Source organism: Uranotaenia lowii, chromosome 3 (genome assembly GCF_029784155.1).
Source record: "Uranotaenia lowii strain MFRU-FL chromosome 3, ASM2978415v1, whole genome shotgun sequence".
Taxonomy (NCBI): Eukaryota; Metazoa; Arthropoda; class Insecta; order Diptera; family Culicidae; genus Uranotaenia; species Uranotaenia lowii.
In genome coordinates, this window is record NC_073693.1 from 42957649 (window position 1) to 42980276 (window position 22628).

Below are 22628 nucleotides of genomic sequence, written 5' to 3' on the forward strand. Positions count from 1 at the left end.
GTTTAATATAATTATGACCATTCCAAGAAAAAGGAAAAGGAAACACAAATAAAATATTCAAATAGAAAATACAACGAAAAACAATTATCATAACAGGTTACTAGAATTTTTTTGTAAAATTCGCAATATCATATTCAAAACAATTTTCAAAAAATAAAATAATTTTTAGATATCCCTTGAAGAAGGCCAAGACCAAAGGCCGAAACGTCAGGCAAATTGTAAATTCTAGTATTTGCTTCCTCCTGACTGATGCCAATTTAAATTATAAAGTGATTTTTTTTACAAGGGGTTTTCCCGAAGTCAGTTTTGACATAGGTTTCAGCGTCCATCCGAAGACACCCGTCGATCTTGGTCAGCACCTGGTCGAATAGCTTCCGAGCACGGATTTGCCACACTATTCTGTTTTATGGTCCGATTTGGCTGTTTGCTAGCTCGATACGACTTGATTCCTTCCCGGAGTCGAATTCTCCTCACGGTTCTATGGCCAAATCACGGTCCGACAGATTGAAATTTCTCTTAATCGTCTTCAAAATCTTACCACGCAGTTTTCGGTCGACAGTTCCACTCCGATGATTGGCTTGAGGCTTTCGAATAGTCGTCAATGTTTCGTTATACCGTTTGATAACGCGCCATACAGTATTTCTGGTCAATCCAATCGGTTCAGCTAGTGCTGTTGATTGTTTACAAAGCACAGTAGATTTGCGGCATGTCAAAATGAAGTTGACAAAATTCCCGACACGTGGGTGCCAAGGACATCCAAATCCGGCCATCAGAAGCGAGTGGTCTTTCGGATCCCTCGAAAGAGTATATCTCTATCTCTTAGTTTGGATTTCAAATTTTTATTTTCCAAGATCTTTTTATGTTTCACAGAAAAATAAAACGTAGGTAATGCAGTCACAAATACACATATATTAGGGGGCATGGGGGTTGTGTTGCCGACCCTTAATCAGCAATCACACGGGGTTGTTCTTTGTTACGCTTAGGGGGTACACTAGTTTACGTCGGATTTCTCTTTGCTGTCTCGGTGATTCCAAAAATAATTTACCGTTAACAGCAACGGGGGACTTGCTTAACTAAGATTTAAGTAGGTGTTTTGCACCAGCTAAGTTTTGCGGAAGAGATTCTTCAACACATTTTGCATGGTAAATTGCGCTCACTTGGGTTTTTTTTTTCGTTTTGTTTAAAGAACTAAATGCATTTTAGCAGCGGGTTTAGCACTCGATCTACGCGAAACGAAAGTTTTTTTGTTTTTAAATAAATAATTCGAAACACAAGCGTAAACCACTATTTTGTAGGTATTAAAAAACAGAACAAACGTGTTTTGAGTTGTGCTTCCGTACGGCTCCGTTAATATTCACACTTAAGTTTGAGAGAGCTTAAATTCGGGACAAATGCTGCAGCAAGTTGCACGGCCAGATGGTTTCAAGGCGTTCCTTCAGGAAGTGGAACGGCATCGAGAACCAGTTGAGCGTGGTGCTGGCAAAGATGCCCATCGATTCCGGATACTGATGGGTAAGAAGGGCCAGAAGGGCTGTAATCGAGCACAGCCCTGCGGTAAAAAGGATAAAAAAGGGCAGTTCTTTTTTCGGGTAGACGGAGACCTCGTGGAAGGCCGGTAGCAATTCCCGATCGGCACACTCGGTGCAGGTTGGGTATGGGTAGAAGAGGTGGCCACGTTCCAGTGGGTATGGCAGCATGCGAAAGGTTCCCTCCCAGGTGCAGTGCAGTAGATTGAGGGCACCTTCAACGTTTTTCCAGTGCTGCAGATGGAAGAAGGCATAGGCCAGTGCCTCCGAATCGCCCCTTTTGAGGATGTGCTCCGGAGGAAGGATAAGTTGTTTCATTTCCAGCAGGTACTTGGGTACGTGGGGGTTGAATTCGACTGCCCGATGGATGGCCTCGACGGCGCTCATTTCGGCCGGCGTTAAGCCTCGTTTGGAGGCAATGTCTGGAGAGAACTTTTCCGCTACTACCCGAGCCTTTAGTAGAGCAGCCGTGTAACAAATTGTGGCCGATTTTGGCAGTGCAATATCGTCGTATTTGGCCAAAACGGCTTGGCAATCGGCATAGGCTTGCATTTCTAGCAAAGCTTCCAGCAAGTTCTCGTGAATATTTAGCACGTTCATGATCGGAGGAATTTCCTTGGTTAAATCACGAAACATTTTAACTGCCTCCTTCAGCTTTCCCAGCTTTCGGGCACACATGGCCAACCTACGTTTGATGTAGATCAGCACATTGGTATCCCGCCGGAAAACTCCCTCCATGACCGGGCCCTGATGCTGCACGGCCTGAGATTTTTTGTAGTTGGCTTCTGCCACCTTCATTGCCGTCCGGAGGATTCTTTCCGCTTCGAGAATTGTGGTGGCCTCTTCTTCGGCCAACAAAATGTAAGCCGGAGCACAGTCCGGATTCTGTTCCAGAGCAGTTTTAGCAGCCTTGATACGCACTACGGGATTTCGCTCACGCCACGCCGTCTGCATGATTTCGTACTCCGCTTTTCCAGCGTCACCTGAAAGATCGAAATAGGTAAAAGATTACCGAGGAAACAAATCCCAAAAACTCACCTTCACAGGTGAAGAACGTCTGATGATCCTGAGCGGACAGATTCATATCGTAAAAGGTGAGCGGTTCCTTTTGGGTGGCCCAGTAAAACCGTTGATACTCTGCACCTCGTAGCAGATTCAGCGGGTTCCTCCAAACCTTGCATTCCGGCATATTTTGCGTAGTCGGAGTCGAGCTGGTACTGGTTTCGGTGGTGCTTTCCCCTCCACCGATCCATGGGCTAATGTGGTTGATGGATACTTGCTCTAAAATTGGGATAAGATCAACATTAAACAATATTCGTACAATGATAAACCAATTTCAAATTACCGATGAAAGACGTCCCATACTTGCGAAAGTACCACCATTCGAAGATTAAAATCAGCCCGGAAATCAAGCTGGATGTTCCCGTTAGAGCCACATAGAACTTGGGAGTCACTGGAAAAAAGTTAAATCCGATAAAAATAATGAATTAATCCATATTAAAAGATGAAAAAATGAAAATTATGCTTACAGGTGCTGAGAAACACGGAAGAGTCCCACATCCTGGCAGGAGGACGAGAAGTTTTCCTTTCACCGTCTCTGAGTGAAAGGGTACCAACAAAATGCCAACCAACAACAACCGGAAACGGAACCCCGACAACTCTAGCACCGAAGGACAGCACAAGTTTTACAATATCAACGACACAACTGGACGAAAACCTCAATTATCTCAAACGCCAACCGGGCACAAACATTCGAAAGACATTCACCGAAATTTCAATTTCACGGCACCGCGACGACGATGGCTGCGGGATTTTTTTTGTTTTCCGCACCCGTCGAACGAAAACGAATAGATGACAGCAGCTGCCAGTTTGCGGCGTTTGTTGTTGATGCTTTGCGCAGCTGGTTCGGGTGCCAGGCGGATAAATTCATTTGAATTTAACAGTTTGCAAAACCTTCATTTTTAAGGAGCTACAAACTTCTAACAAAATTGTAATCCTCATTACAGGTACAATTTTCATTTCATTTTTCAGTTATTCAAATAAAAAAAATCAACAGATCACACAGTAAGAACATTATTCTTAATGTTTTTTTTTGCATCAAGATTTCTGGCAACCTTGCCAGGGCGTATTTTTTTTGCATTCGATAAGGAGAGGGATTCTGGTAGTGATATGCCACACAGAGCAGTGATGCCACATTAAAATACTTATTTTCAAGCCCGAAAAAATCGGTGTTCAGTATGGAAATTTCAAAAATCGGTTTTATTCCAATTTTTTTTTCTCGGAGCTTCCTAAACCAAGTTTATTGAAAGGATATTTAAAAATGGTTTTTTTTTTCAAAAATTTAACGAAACAATTGTCGATTATAACAATTAATTAGAGATTTAAGTTGTTTAGCTCATTCAATAAGTTCAAAAGACGAACGATCCTGCGTCGTTTGACTTCTCTTTAAGTGAATAAAATTTATTTTTCTCCACTGCAAGTTGTTAAAGATGCTGAAACATAGAAAAATTATACAGTTTTAATAACCAACATTAAATAAATCCATATTTAGCTTTTCCTCTGTGTTTATGTTTGAGTTGAATGATTGAATCATTTATAAAAAAAAATTTAAATGCTGTTCCTTTAATTGTTTGGTAATCAAAATAAGGTTAATTTGTGTTTGCTTGAAAATCAATTCATAGAAATCCTTTGTGAAATTTTAAAAGGATTTTGCCATATAAATTTTTTAAATAATTTTTATCATAAGAAACTTTGGCAACTATTCTTGGCATCATCGCCACTTCGAGTAGAATTTTTTTTCCCGAAGTTACACCAGATTTCGTGGTTTTAAGCAATTTTAAGTGATTTTGAATCGAAATTAAAATGAAATATTCCATTTCCTTTGCACCGATTTGGTGATTTTTGGGGTCGAAAACCGATCATATTTCTCTTGTCATTTTTGTCATTTTTGTCATTTTTGTTATTTTTGTCATTTTTGTCATTTTTGTCATTTTTGTCATTTTTGTCATTTTTGTCATTTTTGTCATTTTTGTCATTTTTGTCATTTTTGTCATTTTTGTCATTTTTGTCATTTTTGTCATTTTTGTCATTTTTGTCATTTTTGTCATTTTTGTCATTTTTGTCATTTTTGTCATTTTTGTCATTTTTGTCATTTTTGTCATTTTTGTCATTTTTGTCATTTTTGTCATTTTTGTCATTTTTGTCATTTTTGTCATTTTTGTCATTATTGTCATTTTTGTCATTGTCATTTTTGTCATTTTTGTCATTTTTGTCATTTTTATAATTTTTGTCATTTTTGTCATTTTTGTGATTTTTGTGATTTTTGTAATATTTGTAATTTTTGTAATTTTTGTCATTTCTGTTATTTTTGTCAGTTTTTGATTTTTTTTATTTTTGTCATTTTTGTCTCTTTTGTCATTTTTGTAATTTTTGTAATTTTTGTCATTGTTGTAGTTTTTTTAAAATTTTTATAATTTTTGAAATTTTTGTCATTTTTGTAATTTTTTCCATTTTTGTCATTTTTGGGATTTTTGTCAATTTTGTCATTGACTGTTGTCAATTTTGTCATTTTTGTGAGATTTGTCTTTTTTGTAATTTTTTTCGTTTTTGTCATTTTTGTCATTTTTATAATTTCTGTCATTTCTGTCATTTTTGTCATTTTTGTAATTTTTGTCATTTTTGTCATTTTTGTCATTTTTTGTCATTTTTGTCATTTTTGTCATTTTTGTCATTTTTGTCATTTTTGTCATTTTTGTCATTTTTGTCATTTTTGTCATTTTTGTCATTTTTGTCATTTTTGTCATTTTTGTCATTTGTGTCATTTTTGTCATTTTTGTCATTTTTGTCATTTTTGTCATTTTTGTCATTTTTGTCATTTTTGTCATTTTTGTCATTTTTGTCATTTTTGTCATTTTTGTCATTTTTGTCATTTTTGTCATTTTTGTCATTTTTGTCATTTTTGTCATTTTTGTCATTTTTGTCATTTTTGTCATTTTTATCATTTTTGTCATTTTTGTTATTTTTGTTATTTTTGTCATTTTTGTCATTTTTGTCATTTTTGTCATTTTTGTCATTTTTGTCATTTTTGTCATTTTTGTCATTTTTGTCATTTTTGTCATTTTTGTCATTTTTGTCATTTTTGTCATTTTTGTCATTTTTGTCATTTTTGTCATTTTTGTCATTTTTGTCATTTTTGTCATTTTTGTCATTTTTGTCTTTTTGTCATTTTTGTCATTTTTGTCATTTTTGACATATTTGTCATTTTTGTCATTTTTGTCATTTTTGTCATTTTTTTCTTTTTTTGTCATTTTTGTCATTTTTGCCATTTTTGTCATTTTTGTCATTTTTGTCATTTTTGTCATTTTTTGTCATTTTTGTCATTTTTGTCATTTTTGTCATTTTTGTCATTTTTGTCATTTTTGTCATTTTTGTCATTTTTGTCATTTTTGTCATTTTTGCCATTTTTGTCATTTTTGTCATTTTTGTCATTTTTGTCATTTTTGTCATTTTTGCCATTTTTGTCATTTTTGTCATTTTTGTCATTTTTGTCATTTTTGTCATTTTTGTCATTTTTGTCATTTTTGTCATTTTTGTCATTTTTGTCATTTTTGTCATTTTTGTCATTTTTGTCATTTTTGTCATTTTTGTCATTTTTGTCATTTTTGTCATTTTTGTCATTTTTGTCATTTTTGTCATTTTTGTCATTTTTGTCATTTTTGTCATTTTTGTCATTTTTGTCATTTTTGTCATTTTTGTCATTTTTGTCATTTTAGTCATTTTTGTCATTTTTGTCATTTTTGTCATTTTTGTCATTTTTGTCATTTTTGTCATTTTTGTCATTTTTGTCATTTTTGTCATTTTTGTCATTTTTGTCATTTTTGTCATTTTTGTCATTTTTGTCATTTTTGTCATTTTTGTCATTTTTGTCATTTTTGTCATTTTTGTCATTTTTGTCATTTTTGTCATTTTTGTCATTTTTGTCATTTTTGTCATTTTTGTCATTTTTGTCATTTTTGTTTAATTTGCAATATTTGTAATTTTTGTCATTTTTGTCATATATATTTATTTATTTTTTTTTTTCAAATTTACAACTAGTTTTTTAAAAGACTGTTACTTTTACAAGGTTTTAATGTGCCGAGGGTATTTGTTTTACTAGTTAGTTGGGAATTTTGGTATTTTTGTTATTTTTAAGTAAGTTTTGTAGTTTTTGTTATCTTTTTGAAATTTTTAAATCTTTTTAATTTTTTGTTATTCTTGTATTTTTGTAATTTTTTAAATTTTAGTCTTTTTTGTCATTTTTTCTGATTTTTGTTGATTTTGTCATTTGGGGTGTCTTTTTGTACATTTTTATCATTTTTTTCAAGTTTATCATTTCTGTAATTTTATTTAATTTATTCATATTTCTAATTAAGTAGTTTTTGTCATTTTTGTTATGTTTTCATTTTTTAGACATTTTTAAAGGAAAACAAAAATTCTTGGTAATGCTGCATTCTCAAATGCTTAATTCGATTTTGTTTCAGTGTTTCGTACCAGAATTCCTCTACAGCTCTCACCATTTTTGAGAGATTTCTCGCTCGAAAATCTCTCTGTTACTCTCTGTTTATTTTTTTCATTTTATCTCTCTCTCTCTCTCACCAGTTCAGAAAGTGGGTGTGGGTGGGTGGAACTCCGGCCGGGGGGACATCACCCCATGCATGCTGCGATGTGTTGTTGTGATGTTGCGGTGATAATTCCAGTGATTGTAGAGTGCGCTGGTCCGTTCCCCGATCCGTGGAAGAGGAAAGAAAGAGAAACACTTGCATCGCCAAGCCAGCCAAGTCTCCCAACAAAGTGCGTCGCCCGCCATCATCGTCGTCGTGGCGTGGCGGCCACTTCCAGTCGGTCGAGTCAGTCTCTCGAAATCCGCTAAACCGTTAGGACGCAATCGTTCGCGCGTGTCTGTCGACGTTCTTTGAAAAGTCTGAAGTGTGTTTTGAATTTGTGCTCCTCAACAAAACATCAACAAACAACCCCACTCATCCTTCCATCAATCCATCCGGTGGCGGCATTCGGGTGAATCGAACCTGTTGTAGGTGGCTTGTTGTTTGTTGTGATTGTGCGGAAGTTACCGGGAAGAAAGAGTGCTCTCTTCTTATTTAGTTACACCCTTGCGATATTCCGGTGTTTCTGTCGTCGCGTCGTATCCGATTATCGTCTCAAGTGCAGCACCGATACGTGTTCCTTTTAGAAGGGTTCGGATTTTGGTATCAATCTCCCATTTTGTGGCTGTCGCAGTTACCTATAGGGTTTTCGGGAATTTGATTGACTAAGTTCTTTGGGGACGATTGAAGGTATTGCTGATTGGGCAAGATTTTTTAGCTTTAAGATTTGGCATTGGTAGATTTACACCAATATGTATATCATAAAATTCTTATTATTAACTTAAAAAAATCTATTCTTCAAAATAATTATGTAGTAAAAATTCGATTTAAAATTAAATTTCGAATTTTAGTCACAGAGGAGTCACAGGTTCAAATTTATTGTAATCCAATAGTTTAAATCTTGTTTTGATTCCTTTTCTTATGTTTTCAAAGTTTAGTATCAGAATTCTTTAATAACACGCTTTAATTTTATATGTTTCAAAATCAGTACAAAACTTAATACAAGCAGTGTTTGATACAAAAACAAAACTTAAGGAAGCATTCTTGTGGTCGTGCCCTTGAACTCTGCGAAGTCCCAAAGTCTGTATACTCGACCACTCATCGTAGTTTAGCGAGGCTCTGTTTAGACCAAGTCCAAGTTGGTGTCACGTCACAAAGTCACGAAATTGCGTGCGACATGTTGGAGCCCTCCCTAGAAAAATCTCTCCCCTGCTCAGGGAATAAGGAAGCAGGAGGTGCTGATGATAGTGGAAGGAAGCTGAATTCGACGAAAAACAAGAAAAGTCTGCTGGCTTTGGAGGGTCTGAAGCAGCAACTGGAACATCGACCGGAGGTTGGGGAAAAAGAAATGCCGTCTGGTGCAGTTTCGGGTACTACGAGTCCCACCAGCAACAACAATAATCTCATCGATTCGCGTGCTTGTGCTAAGCCGAAGAAAAAGGTTAGTCCTTCTTTAACTATTCTTTGTAAAAAAGGATTTTTTTTAATCTTGTCATTTCCTTAAACTTATAAAACTTAAATTGAGAATCACTCGCGTCAATAAGCGATGCTTAGGGTGCATGCAGTAACAATCCAACATCCGATATCGTTCGCAATCGTTAGGGAGCGTACAAAAATAATAAAAACGAGAACAACTTAAACCACAATTAACGCAACGCGACGACGATAAGCTAGCTTTTTGTAGGCAGACGATTTTTAAATATGCATCAAGCGCAAATCGACTGTACTAGCGCCATATTCTTCGATCCACATACGTCTGTCGTCGCGCGGTCGGTGTCCATCTTCGGCGCGCTTTTTCAAGTGCTGTTGGCCGATTTGAGAGTATAATGTGCAAAGTTGCATACTTAATTGTGGCTACTAACTGACTCATCATCGTGCGTTATTAGCCCCATCATCATTGCTTATTCAGTCAGACTATATTTGAACAGCCTTAGCTTGAGCTGGAAAGGGTGTTGAGAGCTGCATCTTGGTTGGTTTTTAATTGTTTGGCGTCTATTCAAATGACAGATGAAGATAAAATATTAATAATGGGTACCTATTTCGGTTTATTTTTAAGAGATTATTGTGAACATACATAAACCTTCCGTTAAAGATTATTTACGACGTAAGGCATTCATGAGTGAATCGGTTGTGATATCTCATTTGAAAAATAAGTATCTGACATTCAAATATTGTAGCGCCATTCCCTCGATGGATTTTTAAATTGAAAACCACTAAAACCAAACATTTATGAAATATGTTTATTTACCTAAATATTTAATTTAAATAGTATAATATAGTGTGATGTGAAAACCGTAACTACCTAGTTTAAACTTCTCACAAATATAATCGCCAAAATTACACGTAACGTTGATAACACGCTCTAAAACGGCCATTAAAAGTGTACATTTATCGAACGATTCATCACTTCGATGAACACATTCACCCATTTCATTTGATATACTTTTCGTTCGAAGCACATGTTTCCAGCTTCAAATTGATAGGTCCCCCGTGGTTGGAGCCACACGTTTTTTTTCCCACTACCCATTCTAGACAAATCAATCGATAAGATAAGAAAACTTTCTGGAACGACACCACCCATTAACAGTTTTTATTACTTTTTTTTCGTTTTTGAAAGCTGTTCCACATGTCTTCCTTTACACGAGGAAACCTAGAACAAACTAAAATATTTACCGTTTCAAGTGAAACCTCAATTAAAAGTTCCATATATTGGTATCGTTTGGAAACACGAATGTTAAAAGTGTTTATCATTCTTCAGATTCCGTGAATGCTTTTTGAAAGGTTACTTCACAGCTAGAATAATATTGCAAATGGAACAAACTGATGATCATCATGATCTTTTTCCAAGAAACTGCTCTTCTCTCAAAAATATCGAACAGAATTGTTCACGGTGACCAAAATACTACTGTTGTTGCACCATCATCGTTTTTATGGTTGATCATTACAATGTTTCCGCATGTTCGGTTCGCGTCCAAATGACGGGGGAAAAACAAACAACAACGAAAAACAAACATACAAAATATGAGTAAATGAGTCGTAACCAAGTAAAACATCATCATATGCTTTTCTGCAGCGCCGCCGACCTGAAATCGTCTCGATCTCGGTGATGGTAAAATTGCTTCCATTAAAAACGCATTAAACGTTCATTGGCAAACTGACTGCGGTCCAAGATGTCACTTATTGATAATTATCTATGCGTAGCTTTGTGTTGCATATCTGTGCTGTGTCTTTGTTCTTCTGAGGTAGCGATTCAGGGTTCCTATGCGCCAATGTTGTAATCAAAACGGTTGTGGGCCGAAAGCTGGGTGATCGTTATGATGTTATGCGTATTTTCTAAAAAATTTTGCCTGCCTATGATACATACATAGCCAGATCTTGACAGCATCCCGGTGAGTAGTAAAAGTACATTTACTACTCATCTTTACTTGGACAACAGCACCATGCGTTCCCATGATTGAGCACCACTGACTTTCAGTGAGTGCTGCACGGCCAAAACACAAACACGCAAAACCCAAAACTTCACAAATCACAATTTACTCTTACGACCTATTAAAAACCTAAGCTAGCTTAACATAATTTCTGCTCACGGTCACCATAATGACTAACATCTGACAGCCAAAACACACAACAGTAATATAACAGCTCGGTTTCCTTAGGTATCACGAAATATCTGGCATTCTGGCAGCCCTGTCTGGCTGCACTTCTCAACAGGCCCATGGTTATTGCCCGGAGCGTCTCGATGTCTGCTACCGGCTGGATCTGTTCCGGCTTGGCCATGCGATGGCTGATCGACACTTGGCTCTCCAACAACGACCTGTCGGTTGACAATCATGGCTTAGCACTTCTAGCTTTGCTGTTCAACAAATTGTTACTCACCCGCTGAGGGTTGTTGTCTTTTTCCAACCCGAACTTCCACCATCAGTGGGATGATATCCAGATTATGGTTATGTTCCGGCCTTTTAGTGTCAACACGGTTTTGAAGCAATTTGTTGGGGAAGACTTCAACTCGATTAACTCACCCTTGCGTGCGATGTTTTCTTTCGCTTTCTTATTCGCTTCCCAAGAACAGCACGGCCCTGTTTTAGACTTTTTGTACCCGCTTGTTCTAGCCTTTCTTGCGACTGGTCTCCTTTCTACTTTGAAAGTTGAAAGAATTAGCATTTTAATCTGATGCAATTCAGGCCGCTGTGCTATCTCACCTTTGCAGCAACCGATACAAAAGTTCCTCCTGATTTGATGGCTTCAGGTCCAGAGTGCGCAGCAACGGCGAGCGACAATTTCACTTCCAAAATATATTAAAAACGACCACGAGAACGGCTGTCGAATTTGTTTTGGTTTCGATTGTTTACTTTTTCCATGCGGTTTTCATTTGACAGCTTACACTCTTAAAATCAAACACGCATCTTTGGCTTTTTTACACTCTATCGGTACCCGGATCGGAGTGTTTCTCACAAACGGACTGATTACTGTCAAAAGAAAGCTTGTCATTTAAAAAACGTCCGATTTTCTGGACCATTTTTCCTGCGTCGATGACAAGACCTGATATTTCAAATCGTTCCAGATTTGGATTGAATTCGGTCAGTTTTTCTTAGCGGACATGAAAAACGATTGACGCGACGCTTTGGCGTCGTTCTATGGTTTCGGCCATATGCAGTACGGTGAAAAGGTATCCAGAGGAACTGACGTTGTCGTAGTGTCCTCGTTGATATATAAAGGTTGACGCGTTCCAATACGTAAGCAGAGTCAACACGATTAGTTAAGACATCAAAAATAAATGTTTGTTGTAGCTCGGTACGACGCTTATTGAGAGAAGCAATGCTTATCAGAGCACACCTTTGCTCGTACGGCGGAAGTCGAAGTGGTTCGTTCCAAGGAAGTCGCCTGAGAGCGTACCTAACGAAGCTTCGCTGGACACGTTCAAGTCGGTAGCAGTGTGTACTCTGAGTAGGAGCACATACCTGAGCGGCGTATTCCATAATGCTACGAACCGAAGAGCAGTACACTGCTTTCAGTGCATAGACGTCGTCGAAGTCTTTCGTGCTACGACGCAAGAATCCTAATGCAGCAAAACCCTTCGCAGACGTGAGCGCGATGTATTCAGCGAATGTTAGTATGTTGTCAACTTTCACTCCAAGGTCGAGAATGGATTTGACATTCTCCAATGTTGAACCCGAGAGTTGATATTCGAAGTTGACTGTGTTACGTGCACGAGTGAAGTTGACTATCTTGCATTTTTTTGGCGTTTGCCGTCATTCCATTGAGGCGGCACCAGTCTTCTAATCTGCCGATGTCGTTTTGTAAGGCAAGACAGTCAACGGAACTGCTAATTCTTCTGAACAGCTTCAAGTCATCAGCATAAAGCAAGGTGTCGGATTGAAAAGTATTACATACACAGTAAACGAAAATTACCGAGTTCGGTAATTATTTTACCGAAATCCTAACATGTGGAGTTCGTTAAACTGTTCGGTAATTTTTTCATGGCCGAGGAGTGACAGCTGTCAAATATTACGGACCTTTTTCGGTAAAAAATAACCAAAACTCGGCAGATCATCTGTCAAAATATTGACAGTTGTTAACATGACAGCTCGTTATATTACCGAAAACCGGTATTGTTGAACCGAAATGTCTTTAATTATTACCGAAAGGTCGGTCATTTTTAACCAAAAAACTATAAAGCTCGGTTATATGAACCGAGCAACCGGTACAGTTCACCGAAACACCTGTAATTATTACCGAAATACCTAAAACTCTAACCGAAATCCCTAAAATTTTTACCGAAATCCCTAAAATTTTTACCGAAATTCCTAAAATTTTTACCGAAATACCGTAATTATAATCGAAATATGGATAATTTTTACCGAAAAAACTGTAAAATATCGGTAATATTTACCGAAAAATCTGTAGAGTTTACCGAAATATCTGTAATTACTACCGAATTACCGGTAAATTTTACCAGACAACTTCAAAAAGTTCGGTAATATTTACCAAAAATCCGGTGATTTTTACCGATATGTCTGTAATTACTACCGAAATTTCGGTAACATTTACCGAAAAATCGGTATTTTTTACCGAAAAATGGGTATTTTTTTATTTTTACCGAAAAAACGAACTTTGATGTGAGATAACACGAGTCGATTCGAGAAAGTGCTCCATGCTAAAATAACGTCGTTTTGACTGACCCTCTAATGCTCATCAGAATGGATATGTTTCGCTTGTAGTGTTGTCTGAAAATACCAGTAATATTAACCGAAAACTGCCAAATTTAGGAGTTTTAACCGAACACCGTAAAATATTCGATAATTTGAGTTTATGATGCACAGATTATTACGCGAGATGACTCGAGTCTCGAATCATTTCGCGTTATACGCCGTGCACCAAAACTGAAATTACCGAATGTTTTACTATGTTCGGTAAACATTTACGAACGTTTCACATTTTTCAGTAAATATTATTGGTATTTTCACTACAAGCGAAACATATCCATTCTGATGAGCATTAGAGGCTCAGTTAAAACGACGTTTTTTTGCATGGAGCACTTTCTGGAATCGACTCGTGTTATCTCACATCAAAGTTCGTGCTGTGCGAAATAAACCACATCGGTAATTCAGGATTTCGACCTTCCCATCGGGATCCATGCCTTATTGAGAATTGTGAAAATCAATGAATTAAAATTGACTGTAGCTAAAAAATATAAAATAGGAATTAAATTAATATACATATATTGTAAACGCCTCACAGCATTTCTTAACAGACATGCTGTTTAGTGTTTACTATCTAATTGTTTTTAATTTAAAAAAATCTGATATCCAAATTATCATTCAAATACTAAAGCAATGCAACTGGTTCACAGAATCATAATAAAGTTAGAAAAAACTAAACCTCACCAAAAGTGATTAACATTTTCAAGTTCTTAAATAATCATTTTATGTAAATCCACTCAAGTTCATATTTTTTGTTATTTAGTTATAAAATTCAACTATGACCGCAATTGATACGTTTTATTTATGTTAATCCGAATAATAAAGAACGAAAGCACTAACCGAACATTGTTTTAAAAGCTAAACCATATGAAATAGTTATATTCAGAAAATAGTTTGAAATATATTTACAAACTCTCAATTTAATATTTATTTTTCTATCATATAATCACATGCCACATAATAATACCATCTTTGTTGCACGCATGTCAGCACTACCAATTCTATAATTTTTTTCTCAATATCACTTTTTTCGGATGGGCTCGGAGTCTCGAGACTCAAATTATCTCGCGCACTGCGCTGAGTAGCATTAGCGGAACTTTCCGAACTTGCCGTTTTTCGGAAACACTTATCAATATTTCGAGGCTCAGGCAAATCGACTTTTTTACATGAAGCGCCTTCTGAAATCAAATAACTTTTTCGACTCGCATCTTACATCGAATGCCGTGCCTTAAGCGCCTTCATCATCATATCCTCGTTGAAAGTCAGTCTTTAATTAGTTTAATACAATAATCGTTTTTGAAAATTGGAGTCATTTTTATTAATTTTATAAGTACTTTTGAAAGCTTCTCTCATGTTTTTGAGGCCTGAAAAGAAGGATAATGTGAAATAATGAGAAAAATATAGCTGCTCATGTTTCAGTCATATAATCAGGAAAAATATGCCTGAGACATTTTTTTAAATTTGCATTTTCTGTTTGCTTATCACATTTTAATACAGTCACTAAAAATTATAACTGTTTTTCAAATTTAGGGAAAGTTGCATGGAAGAAAATGAAAACATTTCACTACTTTTCCTTGTCGCATGAGAAGTGAAAATATTATAAAAACACAACTATAACACAGTATATTTTTTTTTTTTTGTATGGGTTTATGAGCTACCTGGCTGACCCGGAAAGGAAAAACAGATCGGGGGACAGAAGAGGAAAATTTACATGAGAGTAGAATAGCTTAGAGTAGGATAGCGGCAACAGAGCCCGAGGGTTCTGAAGCACCAGTTTAGGGAAGCGTTAAGACAGTGCTCGACGGACTGGGACAATTGGGCCCTACATGAGCTTCGAGTTAACCCAACCTCTAATTCAACCGAGCAGTAACAGTACGGTAGCAAAAGTTATCATATGCTTACGTCTCGATATCATTGTCAGAAGGGTTCACTATCTTACCGTAGTTCAGTTATCCCTACCTGCCACCTAACCTTACTCGATGCAATAACTTTGAATTTATTATCGTTTTAGATTGACTAAAAAACATATTTTTCGAATTCAGAACAAAACTTCTAGATAAGAAGCTATCTCTCAATGCAGCAATTAATAGAATTTCGCTAAACACAAATAATAATTGTACCAAATGTTTTGGAAATTAAAAAATAATATAGAGATACAATTATGAATTGCATGTTCAATATCTTTTGTACTATCATTGACTTATCAAAATAACAGGATTTAAACCATAATGCAAATGGCGATGCTGTTCTTCTAAAACCTCATTGCTAATTTTGAACAACTTCTCAAACAACTTTCCTCAATCTTTGGTTTGGTTAAAATGAATGTCAATTTTTAAAACCCCGATATTATTTTCCTGGACGAGTAGGTTCTCGTTTATCATATTCTATCTTCTACATTCCTTGTTTGAATTTCAAACCTAATCAAGCAATAAGATCGAACTACAATAAAAAAAAGTATTAAAACGAGAAAGAACTATGCTGTTCTTCTAAAATCTCGAACATCTACAACTTCACAGAACAACTTTCATTTTGCTGGGCTATCATCTATCTTTTACTTCATTATTAGAAATTCACACCTAACCAAAAAATAGACAATTCTATCAAAAAGTATTGAAACGCAAAGGAAATATTTTTGACAGAAAACAGCACCTTAATCCAATAAGCCTCTAGTTCTTGTAAAATGCTTGATTTAAGAATAAGCCTTCGAAATTCATAAACCGCAAATGCACACTTACTAGAGCATTGGGGAGAAGGAAACTGTAACTTTACCTTGCCTAGTAGCAAATTGAACATTGAATACCTAACCATGCCAATTGTTAACATCCTCATCCAACTAATTCTTGTACAATTAAATTGCCTATCTAATTTTGGCAGTTATCATTCATTTACAAAACTGTCTATTCTAATCTAACTTGCGCATGATGGAAAAGTGGAAATATCAACATTAAAACAACAAATTGTGATATTTCCACTGCGCAATGCTGTTGTTGTCCAACGGAAGGGAGGGCAAGTGTTTCAACTCCCATTCACCTTATCAACATGGATCATCAAAGAAAAAGTATACGATATTGAATCACCTTTTAATTTATTTTCTATGATCTCATATCGAATAAGGCTACGTGCAACCGCCCTCTCAGGTTTATGTTAGTTTAGAGTCTGTTTCCAAACCTTCAACTTCCATAAACACAGTAATGCACGCCGTCGCCGTGACCCATTACAGCCTAGGGTACGGATAAAAACACAACTATAACACAGTATATTGATCTCTAAGTAAGTTCGTAGAACAGCAACCAGTATGAATCTATCGAAACCAAAGTGTGATCTTTATCTAGTGACACGTGATCCAGAACGATAATCTTTAAATCCGTCACTCGAGATTGCTTTGAATCTGTTGTCATGCTGCTGATTGTCTCTTAATATGTCTATTTTATGGACCAGGTTCACAATTTAATCCTCTTTATATTTTGTTTCATCTCTTATGTCGTCGTCTTAGCCAGGAAGTTACAGTTTGCAGGTGACTCTGACATCTGCAAGGTAATTTCAAATTGTATCATTAAAAAAACTTAGGTTTTGAAAAAAAAATAGATTTTTTTGTTAAGTAATATAAAAATAGAAAAGCTATAAACTATTTTCTGAAAACTGAAAAACCATCACTGAAGAATATATTTGATTGCGGCTGAAGATTAAGGTTAGAAAACTATCTAATTCTATATGTTGGCAAAATAAAGTATTTTTTTAATTTTTTGAATAAAATTATGTACCTAAAAGATTTCTAAGTATAGTAATTCACACAAAGTTGGAAACGTTTATCAGTATTGCATTTTTCAGTTTCAGTATACATCTTGCGTTAATTAATATTAAAAATATGATTTCTAAATTTTTTAACAAAAAAAAACTTAATAAACTTTATGGGATAAAATGCTACCAATGTGCCATATTCTACTTTTTATTTGTAAGATTTTTCTCACCTTCGACGACGTTTGAAATTTTTACTCCTTATCCTTTTTCCGTGGTCATCGATGATGGTGTCCTTAATGATAGAATTTCTATTCATCAACCTCCTCGTCCGTTTTTGTTCCGTGTTGGAAGTATCATCACTGGCCGTACTGCGCTCGTAAATCCTCCGATACTTGATTGCTTAAGGTTATTAGAGTTGATTCTGCATACGTGGCTTAAAGCTGACGAGAGGTTTGTTATGCGGTTGGAAAAACGCAGCCGGTTTTCCGACACCGATTTGTTGTTATGTATTTGAGAATGAAATTCATTTGCATGATACAGCTAGCTCGTTAACGCACCTTGGGCTTCTATATTTGACAAGAATAATCTAGAAAGATTAACACAGTTATAACAATTTTTACTAAGATTTACCAGCCTGGATATTGCTGGTAAGTCTTAGTCATCATTACCGTTTCACACCACCTCATCGTCAGGAACTTTTAAGCCACGAACGGGAACTTTTTTCATCATAATAGCTTCCGAAGTGTTCGCTTCGGTGATATCGGTTTCCGATTGCCTTGTCGAATGCTGTTCGGTTACTTTTAATATTATTCTTTATATTGGTAATTTTTTTATTTGTTTATGAATATGAACCGGTGGAATAAAATTCTCGTAATTTTTGTGTTTAGTATCACACAAATCTTCAAACACTTGCATTCACTTACATGATCTTCCAAATGATGTCTCCTGCCACCCGGAAGTTACGATGATTACGTTAGTCAGCATTGCCGTTAAATCGCACCAGTGATTTTATTTCTTTCTTCGCTTCATCCTTTTTATAGACCGATAGGTTATCCGATCTAGTTCACTCCGAGTTGTACTTGTAGAGCTGTCTAGAAAAAAAACCGATAGCATCGTAAACAGACCAGGAGAAATCTGAAATTTCAAAAAAATGATTAATTATATAGAGTTTTGAGCCATTACAAATGTATGTAACGAAGATTTATTATAAAACTACAACGACATCCAGCTGAAAGACAGTTTTTGTTGAAAATCAATGATTTCCTATAATTTGATTATACCTTTACTGTTTCACCGGCAAATTTATGCTGTTTGTCAGCTTTTACAATTATGTAAGCGCATTCTGCTCTGCTGTTTCCCATTGATGGTTTTGACGGTCTGGGTTAGGGCAATTAATGCCTGAATCAGGTCGGTCTGTTACACTGCATATCACTCATGATCCATCAACCTGGGCATACTGGCTAAGTTCTCGACCGAAACACCGATAGGGAACAGACAAAACTTGGAGATGATTCCGTCAGGTAGCGGTGCATTGGTGAGATTGTGGAGCTGTTAGGTCCTGAAAAAGATATTTTAAACAATTCATGCGCAATGAAGAAAAACAGAGAGTTTCCGCACACTTCAACTTCTTATTTTGGGGATTTTTCGTTTGCTTTGTGGAAGAAAACAAAACTACCTACCACCACTACCGGAGTTGAAATCGATTACCAACCAAATCCAGCTAAAAGAGCCAGACATTCCAAATTCGACCGATGTTTTTAGCGCAAAAACAAAAAAAAACTCCTATAAACAAACGAAACGCACCGGTGGACCACCAGGGAGAAAATAAATACGTCGTTAAATTAACCTACTCGAAACCTTTAAAATTGAAAATTTTACACAAGTAATTTCTCGCAACTGTTAATCATGGCTACTTGATCTCGCCCGCGCAAAAAAATAACTCAAGACTAGAGGCAAGAGAGGCCATGAATGGAGAAAGCGAGATGCGTTTAACTTATCACGGCTGGGAGAGTGAGACAGTGAAAAAAAAATTGCTGTTTGTTTCTGACAGCGACGCATGCTGTTTTCAGTTTTGTTTTTACAGTTTTCGGCGTTTTTTACCGAAAATAGTTTGCAAAATGATTTGTTTACATATCGATAAACGAGCTTCGTTAATTCTATAGATATGGATTAACGAATATTTGTAAAAATAGACGTCAGTTTATTCAATTACCGAAAATTTTCGATTTACAGAACTGTTTCTGTAAAATAAATTACCGAACTCGGTAATTTTCGTTTACTGTGTAGGTCATTCACGAAAACTATGAACAGAAGGGGTCCAAGGTGACTTCCCTGCGGTACTCCAGATGGGGTGTCGAAAGTTTGTGATCGTGAATTCCTAATTTTCGTGAAAACCTGTCGGTGCAACAGATAAGAAGCAATCCAATCAAGTGACCAAGCTGAAAACCCTAGGCGATCCATCTTTGCAAGGAGAATTCTGTGCGGGACACGGTCAAACGCTTTTGCAAAATCAATATAGACTGAATCCACTTGACAACCTTTCTCCAGACTATTACTCAGGAAACTAACGTAACACATCAGATTCGTCACCGTAGACCGTTTCTTTACGAACCCATGCTGAGACTCTGAGATAAGAGGTTTTATGGCAGCATACAATCGCTCGTGCATTAAAACTTCGAAAACTTTTGAAATTGAATTCAGGATTGAAATTGGGCGGTAGTTTTCGAGATGAGCATTGCCTGATTTATAAATCGGAGAAATTGCTGCAACCTTCCAAGCACTGGGAAACGTCCTTTCGTTGAGCGATCGATTTAAAATACTGCAAATCGGGACAGCTACAGATGAGGCGCAATGTTTCAGAACCACAGGAGGAATGCCGTCAGGACCAGATCCTTTCGTTGGGTCAACTGCGGTCAGCTTCTCGTAGATATCCTGAACGGAAAAGCACGGCAAGGGCAAGTTTATGTCGTAAGACTCGAGCGATGCGAGGTAGCTGTTGTCTGTGCCATAACTAGGTGGAGAGTAAACGCTTTGGAAGAATGAAGCAAACATATTTGCCGATTCGGTCAAGCTGGAGGAGGTTTACACTTGTGTCGGAAGATTGTTCGATGGAAAGCATCGGTAAACCAATCCAGATTCTTCGAGTTAACGTGCGGGTGTTAGCCTCCGAAAAATATGTTGTTTCAGTGATGATTTATGTTTTTATTAATGTTATATGTTATCTAGAAGTTTCGGACCAAATTTAGTCTGGAAATCCGGATTAAATTTGGTCTAGATATTCGGACCAAATTTGGTCTGGAAATCCGGACCAATTGTTTCTGACAGTTTGTTCTTGGCATCGCGTCGCGTCTTCAGGAAACTTGTGTCATCAGAGCACTGAATTGGTCCGAATTTGGTCGGTTTTCTAGTCTGTTTTCGGACCAATTCACGGGTTGAACGCACCTAAAACCGACCGATTTTTGTCCGATTTTCCGATCTGGGTAGGATTGACTACGCACTCAAGACGAAATAACTACAAACAAGTACTAAATTATAATGCTACAGTAGTGTGCTCCTGTACTCCAATCCCCGATTAATTTTCCTTATGTGGGTAGCGTGTTATGTGTCGCGTGTTATGTGTTACGCGTGGTCGCGAATGAAAAAGTGGACTGTATATTTTCGGTTGGAATTTGCGGAAAGAAAATAAAGGCGCGTGTGGTTCAGTTGGAATCGAAATTTACTCTGATCTGTTTTTCTTGTTGAAGTGTCCGTTAAAATATGTCATTTTATACTTAATTATTTATAATAAATTAAAGTGGGGTTTTCAAAAGGAGCAAGTCAAACACTGAAACACGTCTTGTTCATTTGGAAGCCAGAATCAAAGAGACTGGTCCGTTTATTCTTTATATTTAACAAAGCCTCGCCAGCGAGGTTAACATGTCGATTGGGTAAACAGAGTGGTATCGGACCTGCATCTCGAAGAAGTCAACTAGCTAATCACTACACTTGTATTAGTGTATAAATGTATCGTTCACTGATATTTCATTTTAACAACTGTAGGTTGATTTAACTTGTCCAGGGTTGCAGTCTGAATGACTACATGATGAAACAGGTAGGAATTGGGTTATTTAAAAAAAATAAAATCCTATAGAGCACATTAATTTTGAATTTCTTTGCTCCCCATCCCTGGTTATTGACCATGGATATAGCGCCATTGCTCGCTCTCTGAAAGCAAAATTAAAAAGAAAGAACATTATCTAATCCAGAACAAGAATAAAGTGAGAAATTTAACCGAGAGTTTTCAACGATGAAATTGGTGCACTTTTCCTCGAACTTCCATCATAAGCCTCTTTACAGTTTCCGGCTGGCTTTTCTCCACATTTTCTTGAACTCGTCGATGGACTGTGCTTCTCTACCATCCTCCTGAAGATTGCGCTTGAGGATTGCCCAGTAACGCTCTACCGGGCGCAGCTCAGGACTATTTGGCGGATTGTCCTCTTTCTCAACAAAACATATCTTGAAGGATTTCAGTAGTTTGAGAATAGCTGAAGCGTAGTGGAAACAAGCGGAAACAAGGTCAGGCCAGAACAATGGTGGGCTTGTATGATGACGCTAAAGAGGAACAAGGCATTTTTCGATGCATTCTTTACGATAATTTTCACCATTGATGGTACCTGTTGTGAAATATGGCGAATTTCTTTCTCCGCAAGAGCAGATGGCTTGCCAAAGAAGCAATTTTTTGCCAAATTATTCGATTTCAATGGATCGCTTATCATGAGGTACCTCCTTACCGAAAATTGCGTTGAAAAATTGCGGCCCAGGAAGAGCGGCTATGTCCAGTTTGCAATAAGTTTCATCGTCCATCAAAATGCAACGGTTACTTTGCTTCTTCAATATCGTATCCAGTCTCCGACATCGCTGCTTCGCTTGTTCGTGCTGTTCCGCGCTCCGTTTAGGATGTCTCTGCTTTCTGTAGGTCTTAATGTGGTTCCTTCGTTTTATGTTTTGGACGGTCCCAACGGAAATTTTCAGTTTCTTGGCAATTCTTCGAACAGAGTTGTGTTCATGTGATAACAAAAGCTCAACACATTTCTTCTCGATTTGTGGATCCACTGTGCCTCTTCTGGTTTCGGACCTTGGCAAATCTTGAAGAGTATGGTGTTCTCCAAACTTCATGATGATTTGATAAACCGCAGACTTCGATCGTTTCACAAGCTTTGCAATATTTCTACACGATAGTCCATCTGAGCACAACTTTTGAATTATAAAAACACGGGTTTATTTATCAATTCGTCCCATTTTACGAAATCCAGTCGCTTTCTCTTCTTCTTCTTCGTTCTTTTGCTGACACTACTGGTAGCTGTCAGCTTGTTGATGGCACAGCTTTGTTTGCTATATTGCCAACTTATGATTGTTTATAGTCGGTTGAACTTTTCTTGTTTGAAGTCGCTTTCTCAAAAAAAAAAATGTCAGTTATTTGCTTTGTCAACAAACTTTTATACACGATGAAACCAGTTTCATCAAATTTGGGTTAAACGTCAACTTTT

The 22628-nt window shown here is 36.9% G+C and overlaps 2 protein-coding genes across 2 annotated transcripts in view; one reads left to right on the forward strand and one right to left on the reverse strand.

The window, feature by feature from the left end:
- Positions 1-819: 819 nt before the first annotated feature.
- Positions 820-3398, reverse strand: LOC129754510 (protein ST7 homolog). The gene is made up of 4 exons (XM_055750626.1): positions 3056-3398; positions 2872-2979; positions 2565-2807; positions 820-2509 (listed from the first exon to the last, which is right to left on the reverse strand). Exons 1-4 carry the CDS (start codon positions 3084-3086, stop codon positions 1377-1379), a joined length of 1515 nt encoding a protein of 504 aa, XP_055606601.1. The 5' UTR covers positions 3087-3398; the 3' UTR covers positions 820-1376.
- A 3968-nt stretch (positions 3399-7366) lies between these two features.
- LOC129757392 (coronin-1A-like) overlaps positions 7367-22628 on the forward strand; it is a 172688-nt gene continuing 157426 nt past the window's right edge. Inside the window, exons 1-2 of the mRNA XM_055754606.1 lie at positions 7367-7855; positions 8154-8606. Of these exons, the coding sequence (XP_055610581.1) occupies positions 8343-8606 (264 nt within the window). The 5' untranslated portion in view covers positions 7367-7855; positions 8154-8342. The remainder of the gene's footprint in view (positions 7856-8153; positions 8607-22628) is intronic.

Coding starts and splice junctions, on each gene's coding strand:
- LOC129754510 (XM_055750626.1), bottom strand. CDS start 3,086: ATGTGGGACTCTTCCGTGTTTCTCAGCACCT. Junction 2,808..2,871: donor GTATGGGACGTCTTTCATCG/GTAATTTGAAAT, acceptor TCCCAATTTTAG/AGCAAGTATCCATCAACCAC. Junction 2,510..2,564: donor GACGTTCTTCACCTGTGAAG/GTGAGTTTTTGG, acceptor TCGATCTTTCAG/GTGACGCTGGAAAAGCGGAG.